We start from the raw sequence: 9,137 nt of genomic DNA, 5'->3' as shown, positions 1-9,137 counted from the left end.
AAATGCTTTCCACCTCTTCCAGGCATCTCAAACTATATCTGTCAATTAAGAATGTCTATATAAATGGCAGTGGCTAGTCTAACCACCACAGGTGTAATTTAGGATTGAAATATGCTCTGACCTGCAGGAACTGCTAGCAACAAGAGTTTTCAAATTTGTGAGTTATTTAAATGATCTTTGCTAGTATCGTCATTCAGTGTACTGGCTACTCGCCTAAAAATAAGAAGGAAAATACGAAATGTAGCTATGCGTGACCAAGTAACGTAACATATCGTACTAAATGGGTTGACACGGATTTATGTAGAGAATAATACATTTAGTGACAGGCGGGTTTTAGTAAAAGGTGTCTACGCTCCGGGACTGCAGTGAATGTATATTTCATTCTAATTATTTCACGTTGGTATGGTAAACAAATCGTTGCCATGTAGCTAGCTAGCTACGGTAGCAGAGGTTAAATGATGACAAGAGACAAAAAATGGTTTCATAAATAATGTATAAATAGGAAACAAGGACTTCAGCAAATAATGATTTTATAAATAATTTAGAAATACGCAACAACCAAATTATTGTGGCGTCAACCGTCTGTGTAGCAGAGCTACATATTTTGGATCCAGCTTTATTCACCTGCACTTGTAAATAAATCCCACCATTTTGCACCTGAATTCTGCTTGATTTGAAGCTTCGCACCCGCCTGACAAGACAGTAAGGTCCACTACCTTACACACTCATTGAAGTAGCATACAGGTAGGCCTACAGCAATACACTTGGCATATAATGTTGTATAACGGAATTGTTGCTGGTTAGATCCCAGCCAGAGCCAAGTCTCCCAAAATTGTTATTATTTGCCATTTTGTCATATTGCTGTTTGAGTTGCCTACTTTATGTGTATCAGAGGATAAAGCTGATCTATGCAGGGTCGAGGGAGAGTATCAAGTAATACGCCTACGGTTTATTAATTGTATTCAATCCACTTTCAACTCATTCTTAAAGCCAAATTTGAATCGTTACTATTTCACATAATATGACTCCTCCGTATACACCTAAATAGTGACAGTGCATTGATGTACAGCCCTTGTCCTCTACCAGGTCCTCTCTAAATGCGGATTGTCTATTTTGTGAGTTTCTTATCGTTACCTGAGAGCTGCAGCTGCTCTGACTCAGTGTGCTGGGGGGAGGGGGGACGACGACGACGGCGACGACTGTCCCGGTGCACCAATAAGAGAGTGTCAAAAAAACACTGAGCTCTCCCGTTAGCCCAAACGCTTGTCTGTCATGAAGGATTAACGCAACCCTCCAAGAAGCAGCGGTGGACGCTGGCTGGCTGCAGTGACGATATGGATAAATTATTTGTCACGCAACTAAAATTGGTCAATCGCTGTTTATCGTCTTCAAACAGCAAAATAATGTATCTGCAGGAGGTGCGTTGGATGTATCCATGCATTTGATTATTGAATTAGGACACTGGAATCCTTCCTTTTGGAGAACATTTAGAGTAGACGTTCAACTTAATGGTGCACAGTTTTCCTATGGAATTTAATAACGTAAGACATAATGGAATAGTTTATTTTGACGATATATCTTGTGCATAGTTTGTGAAACAGTAAACAGAATAGAGACGCATGCATTAAATGGCTTGCTGCTGCAAGGTGAAACCCTACGGAGGCAGGTATGTAAACAGTTAAACTCAGAGATGTACGTTACAGTACAGATACATTATTTAAAGTGGAAATTATATCTCTTTTATATGTGGTACTAACATATTTGTTTGCTTGTGATTCATCTTCACTTTTTGGGACATTGTTGACGCAGCTTGTAAAATGTTGATGGAATGCCTTTTAGGTGAGTTGTTGGTGCTTCAATAAAGATGATAGTTTGTTTTGCCGATGATGACGATGATGTGGATGAAGACTGCAACAATTGACTAGAACAGTGATGAGAAATGTTGTCTGTCTTTCTAGGTATCCATCAAATAACATGCATTGTTTGTTGGTAGATTAGGATTACTTCCGTTTGAAAGGATGACCCCGCAACACTAGTATTACATTGATATACAATACATACATCGTCAATAGATCCAATGTCCATTAGTGACATCTTTCCATGCTGTTAATTCACTTCGATCCTGCCTGCTTTGCACTCTTGAATGAGCCCACTGTGATTTGACCAGCAGCGCAGTCGTGCATGTCCCACTCCCAATGCTACAGTATGTTCTGGTCTTAGGTACAGTAAAATAAATATCAAAATGACCTGTGTTACACCAGTTAAAGACAGTCATCCATGAATTTGCTGTAAGGGCATATGTAGGGTATACACTGAGTGTGCAAAACATTAGGAACACATTCCTAATATATAGTTGTACCCCTTTTGCTCTCACAACAGCCTCAATTCGTCGGCATTGACTCGACAAGGTGTCGAAAGCGTTCCACAGGGATGCTGGTCCATGTTGACGCCAATGCTTCCCACAGTTGTGTCAAGTTGGCTGGATGTCCTTTGGGTGGTGGACCATTTTTGATGCACACTGGAAACTGTTGAGCGTGAAAAACCCAGCAGGGTTGCAGTTGTTGACACACTGAAACCCGTGCGCCTGACACCTACTACCATAGCCCGTTCAAAGGCACTTAAATATTTTGGCTTTCCCATTCATCCTCTGAATGGTACACATACATAATCCATGTCTCAATTGTCTCAAGGCTTAAATATCCATCATTAGCATGTCTCCTTCCCTTCATCTACACTGATTGGAGTGGATTTAACAAGTGACATCAATAAGGGATCATACAGCAGCTTTCACCTGCATTCATCTGGTCAGTCTCTATGTCATGGAAAGAGCAGGTGTTCCTAATGTTTTGTACACTCAGTGTATATCTGATAAGGCGATTTATCTCCTAAACCAGTGGTTCCCAACCTTTTGCGCTTACTGTACCACCAACTGAATTTTGCTCTGCCCGAAGTACCCGCTTGAGCATTTTACCAGTAAGCCTATGTTCTCATGAGTCTTTTCAAGTATCCCCTTCAGGGGTCCTTTTTATTTATTTTTTTATTTTTATTTATCCTTTATTTATCTAGGCAAGTCAGTTAAGAACAAATTCTTATTTACAATGACGGCCTACCGGGGCAGAACTAAAGATTTTTACCTTGTCAGCTCGGGGATTCGATTCAGCAACCTTGCGGTTACTGGCCCAACGCTCTAACCACTAGGCTACCTGCCTCCCCAAAAAAGTACCTAGTACCCCTGGTTGGGAACCACTGCCCTAAACCTCTCATCTGTGCAAATGCATAGCCTAAATGTAAATGAAATACATCCCTATTCAAGGTTATATTCAGACCTGCTGCAGTGGGGTGCATAAAATAACGAAACTAAGACCTATTACTCTTGATGTATTGCCAAAGATCTTCTGTCTAAAACGGTCTGGCTGGTGTTGCTTATTTGTCAAACGTGGAGACTTCTGTTGTGCTAAGCATTTCCACTGGTGCACCTGTTATTTTCAATAGAATAACAGACAAATAACAAAGCCTTAAAGGTTTTGTTATTTCTTTTTCTGGTTTTGCTCTACCTTTATGTTGTATTCCCTCAGAACAGTATCAATGTTTACTCTGTGAACACTGGCCCTGAATGACTTTAAAAAAAATACTTTGTTCTGCTCTTTGTATTGCTGGACCTTTTAATAGTGATATTAGGCTTCTTGCATTGGTGGTAGTTTAGAAAAAATCTGTCTAAAGATAAAATACAACTTTTAATTTTAAATGTCTAAAAAAATGAAGCATTGATTGACAGCTGTTACATGCTTTATATTTACTCAGGCAGATAAATGGCTGTTTGTCTCAATGAAAGCATATTTTTCTCTGACAGGAGTTCAATCAACCAGATGATGAACAGCTAGAGCTCTTCAGACTCTTCCTCTGAAGCCCAACGCCAAACACACCAGCATCTGGGGACAACAGTCCATTTTATTAAAGTGCTTAAGCAATTAACATGGTGCCCATAATGGAGGGCAGGCATACGGTCCTGTGTCTCTACGAGCCCATCCGGGAACTGTGCAGTATCAGCCTTTATCAACCCAAGGGGAGGGCCCCAGGGTTTATGTACAAGAGCCACGCCCCTCGGTGGGCCCAGCCCTGTAATGACCAAGACCAGGGAGAGGTGGATCCCACGGCAGCCAAACGAAGAAGCCAGTCTTCTGAGTCCGCAGGCAAACTCCTCAACTGCTGCCAGGCAACAAAGGAGGCTGTTGCTGAGCTCTGCTGGCTAGCCGCGGAGCACCACCAGTTGCTGGCTGATCTCCTATCTCTGTGTGGAGACTGCGCTGACAGAGTCAGGATGGGTAATCAGGATGGGAAGCTCCAGGATCACAGGGAGGGTCGTGGGAGCTTCTCAGGACAGGTCCTCAGCAGCAATGCTCAACATGCTCTCTCTATGTCCCTGGGGCACAATAGAGCCTCCTCACTGGGCAGGAAGCTGAAGAAGCTGGGGGGAAAGAAGTTAAACAGTGCAGAGGAGTTCCTGCACAGCAAGATGAAGAAGAAAGTAGGGATAGGGAGCACTGCAGTAGAGTCTTTATCTTTTCAGTCCTCGGCTCAGACCCGGGATCAATCCAACCTCGTCCCAGTGGCGGAGGAGAAAATGATTCCTGGGACCCCATCCTTTCTCCAATCTTCGGACACTCCAATGTCAGGCTCCTATGTCAGTGTTGCCAGCAACCACATCCTCAGTATGGAGGAGCACTTCCATATCACTAGGGAGGGCTGGGACTTCATGGAGGAAGACTCTCGTGCCTCTGAACCAGACCTGGACTTTTGCAACAACATGTCTGAGTACGACAGTGAACTCTGCTTGGGCTACGAAGCTTCGTCCTGTAGTTTATTGGAAGACGTGCAGGATCATGTTCAACGAGAGCATATGATGAGTGGGAACAACATTCGTCCCATGAGGTCTGAGGACAAGTCAGCCCACCAGCTCTATTATGAGGTCAACAGGAGGGACACGGGGGTTAGGGTGGTTGCCAAGGGGAAGGAGACGGAGGGCACAGTGCAACATGTTAGCTATATTAGCCCAGGCTGGTCCAAAGAGTTCTATCCAGAGGCTGAATCAGATGTACCTCAGCCAGGGACGAGCAGCTGTCAGCAGGGGTATGGGGAGTGGAGGAGGGACATTAAAGATACAGGAGGAACCAAACCTTCAGAGGGGCTGCAGCTGCATCTCTCACTCCCTGTTGAGGCCTCCTCTGTCAAATTCCACAGTAAAAGCCCCTCTTCACCCTCTCTGTGTGGGGTGTTCAACACCTCCTACCCTGCCACCAACAGTCTGCAGAGCATGTCCCCAGTGCTGTCCCCCGTATCGCACAAGCTCCCCAGCCCCAAGCTCAACCATCGCATCCTGCTCCTCTCTGACGTTGACGTTGGCAAGGGGACGGACAGTGACAGCCCCATGACTGGATCCGAAGAGGAGCCCAAAGTTACCACAGAGGTCATAGATAAGAATGGCAACAAGCGGACCATCACACGGCTGGACCTGAACCTCAGCAGACTACCAGGGACTTCCAAATGGAATTTCAATGGCCTATCTACGGCAACAGGTGAGTTATTAACCATCAAAAGCACTCTGTGCACCGCTTGCATTCTGTCCTGTAATGTCCCCCGTCTTGACACTAATGTTGACATCAATGCTTTTCACTCCTTCGTGGGACGTGCCTCTCAGAATTTGTCCTTACAATACAACACTGGAATGCAATGGCTGTTATGTTAACTTAGCTGTAAGAGAGATTACATAGTGATTGATGTGTAGAATATAGCACCTGAGCACTATAGCTACATTTTTTTAGCCAGTCCATACAGCCTGGAGATGTTTTGGAAATGCTTGGTTACTACAGTGTGGTAGTTGTCAAACAACATACACTATTTCTACTTCACACTGTGGGAGTTTTCCCCACTGATTGAAGCTATTTTCTCTCTGTAGTTCCCCCCTCTAGGTCAGAGACAGAGTAAAGCATGTCCCAGTGCTAGCTGATGCACAGTCATCCCTTGCCAATCTGTTTAAATTAAAATGGTTTCTGATCGTCCTGTTTTGGTTGTGACTGGCTTGATATGCTTGCTTTGCCCTTGGCATGTGACTCCGTATTAAAAGCTGCCTAACATACAGAGAGAGAGCAGAGCCTGAGACTGATTTGATTTCTAACCCATGCTGATGAGACACTCTTAACCGTTTCAGCACCGGGCAGGGAAGGAGGGGCTGTGATGGGGTCCCAGATCAAAGGGTTTGGGTTGACATGCAGTTCAAACCCACTACCGCTCTCACGAAAACAATGTTAACTGAAGCATTGCCAATTTGTCCTCTCGGTGCTCTGCACCTCCTCCTAAACCACTGCCTACCGAGTTCACAGACTGCCAGGTGACAAAGACTCAGTCTCAATAGGCACACGGGTTACAGAAAAAAAGGATTAGGATTTGGGATGTAGTTTAAGAAGCAGAAGTGCAGCAGAACCTCCAAATGGCCTGACCGCCTCTTAATCTGGAATTAATAAAATGCAGTATCTCCATGGTTACATCGACAGCATAAATGTGATACAAGGTCTAGCTCCCCCATATCCTCTTTCTAAATCCATGTAGACGTGTCACAAGCCTCGGCCATTGAATAATGTAACATTGACTGTCAGCCATTGTACCCCAAATGCCTTGTCCCTAGAGCAAAGAGTAGCCTGCTTTTACGTTGTGTAGACAGGTTGTCTGGTAGTGCCATTTGACCTCCCAACCTGTGATCAGTGTAAGAGTGCTGTAGCGTGGCTTAGTGTTTGGGTACATCCCATCAATCCAAATTGGTAAAGGAAGATACAAAGGTCATGAAGCAAGTTGATTGTATCAATGTTTGCCTGGTGTTTCCATTAAACAGTTACCTGTAATTACATTGTAACTACATTGATGACGTCTACCCAGGGGTGAAAGTAAGGCAGTATGGTCCGGTACAGCGTCCCGGCAAAATAAATAGTTGGGTTACTCCGTACCGGTAAAACAAGAAAACTGTACGCTGTTACACCATTATCTATCATTACTGCATGACAAATGGACTTGAAAACGAGTAGTATAGCAGCCTACGCTGCAAAATGCCATGTGGTAGAGTGACCGAAACCGAGACGAGCGTGGACACATACATTCTGGCCTAATGACATTTGCCAAATGTCATTACACTTTTTGGTGTTTGGTGTAACAGATGTATCCTTCCATTCACCACTGTTTGGAAGGTGGAAATATGTTGTGAGTGGATGAACATGCACTGGTAGCCTAGTAAAAGAGCTGTTTGAAGTGATTGTTTCTGAATCAGATGAAAACATCATGACTGGTTGTGTTTATGCAACAATAAAAGTTAATGCATTTAAAAGTTAAATGACAAATCTTTATGAATTAATAGGGATTCTATATGTAGTTCTATGATTAGGCCCATACATTGTTTAGGTGTGTGCACAAATAAAAGGTCCCGTACCGGGAAGAAAGTAAATCTACGTTCACCACTGCATCTACTCACCAATGTAGCTGATACTCTCTCTCTTTTCAACAGCAATTGCCCACAGTTTGCTTTTTCACTGTCTACGTAGTTTGTTAATAGACTGTGAAGAATGATTGAATAATGAATCTTTCTTAGTCTGTGATTTTGGACCAGTAGCAGTGTTACTCCTATCCGGTCAGGATTCCTCTACAATGCTGAGAAACTATAAGGGACACAGGCTTGACAGCCAATGTTCAGCCTAGTATAGTCATGACTGGAGGGAGGCTGGTGTATGCAGGCGGATAGATAGTGTTACTCATGTGGGAATAATCTGAATCAATTCTCATCGTGGTAATGTCCCCCCCCCCATCCACCCATTCATACACACACACACACACCACATACACACAATTTCCTGCAGAGCCGGCTTAAGTCTTCACCACTTCAATTTTTCATTCATCTTCTGAACCTAGATCGCCAGGCTTCCCAGAATGCAAGACTACTGAGACTAGATTCAAACAGACAGAAAATCCTATTTTCTTTTAAAGGTCAAAATTTGCTTCTGCCTTTCCATGATAAGAGAAATAGGATTCAAAGCAGTAGACTTATTTTTCCCTGTTAGCCTGTCTGTGCCACTGTGTGCTTTTCAGGCTGTTGTGGCTCATGATTAATCAATATGAGTTCTATAAATAACTATTCTTGGCCTGAGTGAACAGGATACAGTTTCATCTACAGGCATATAACATGAAGACTGGCCGTTATTGAATTCCATGAACAGTGTCTGTATGTATAGTATAGTGTCTGTGTGTATAGATAGTAATATGATATTTCTCCATGTTGCATATTGTCCCCTCTAAATCTCCCCTTTGATAGAAATCTGAAAACAGTCTCATTGTTCATTTGGCAGGACCTCAGTGGGTTCTGAGCCATCCTTTGTCCACATTCAATAATTAATTACACTTGAAATGTTAACAAGGACAAATGGACAACAGAGGGGCTAGAATTGCTTCTATGTAGGTCAGAATAAAGGCTGCCCTTCATGATTGGTCCTGCCAATAATATTCTCATTTAAATACGATCTCTGTCATCTCTGTTGTTTGTGTGAGGTTCAGTTATCAATGTTTAATTGGTCAAAAGAAACTGTACATAGGGGAGAGTGTAGAAATATATGTAACATTTAGAAACCTATTGTCCTCTGCCCCTGAGAAAGGCAGTTAACCCACTGTTCCCCGGGCGCCCGAAGACGTGGATGTCGATTAAGGCAGCCCTCCACACCTCTCTGATTCAGAGGGGTTGGGTTAAATGCAGAAGACATATTTCAGTTGAATGCATTCAGTTGTACAACTGACTAGGTATCCCCTTTCCCCTTCCCCTTCTATACTAACAAAAATATAAACGCAACATACAACAATTTACAGTTCATATAAAGTTACAGTTCATATAAGGAAATCAGTCAATTTAAATAAATAAATTAGTCCCTAATCTATGGATTTCACATGACTGGGCAGGGGCCCAGCATTGGGGGGCCTGGGAGGGTATAGGCTCACCCACATGGGAGCAAGGCCCACCCACTGGGGACCCAGGCCCAGCCAATCAGAATGAGTTTTTCCCCACAAAAGGGCTTTATTAGAGACAGAAATACTCCTGTTTCATCAGCTGTCTG

The 9,137-nt window shown here is 43.4% G+C and overlaps 1 protein-coding gene across 1 annotated transcript in view; it reads left to right on the top strand.

Annotated features, from left to right (window-relative positions):
* Nucleotides 1-413: 413 nt before the first annotated feature.
* LOC106586878 (formin) overlaps nt 414-9,137 on the top strand; it is a 95,141-nt gene continuing 86,417 nt past the window's right edge. The window contains exons 1-2 of the mRNA XM_045715739.2: nt 414-1,666; nt 3,851-5,573. Of these exons, the coding sequence (XP_045571695.2) occupies nt 3,974-5,573 (1,600 nt within the window). The 5' untranslated portion in view covers nt 414-1,666; nt 3,851-3,973. The remainder of the gene's footprint in view (nt 1,667-3,850; nt 5,574-9,137) is intronic.

Source organism: Salmo salar, chromosome 01 (assembly GCF_965601325.2).
Source record: "Salmo salar chromosome 01, fSalSal1, whole genome shotgun sequence".
In the NCBI taxonomy this organism is placed as follows: Eukaryota; Metazoa; Chordata; class Actinopteri; order Salmoniformes; family Salmonidae; genus Salmo; species Salmo salar.
The sequence above is the reverse complement of the archived record's forward strand: the minus strand, read 5'-3'. Positions and strand labels throughout refer to the sequence as shown.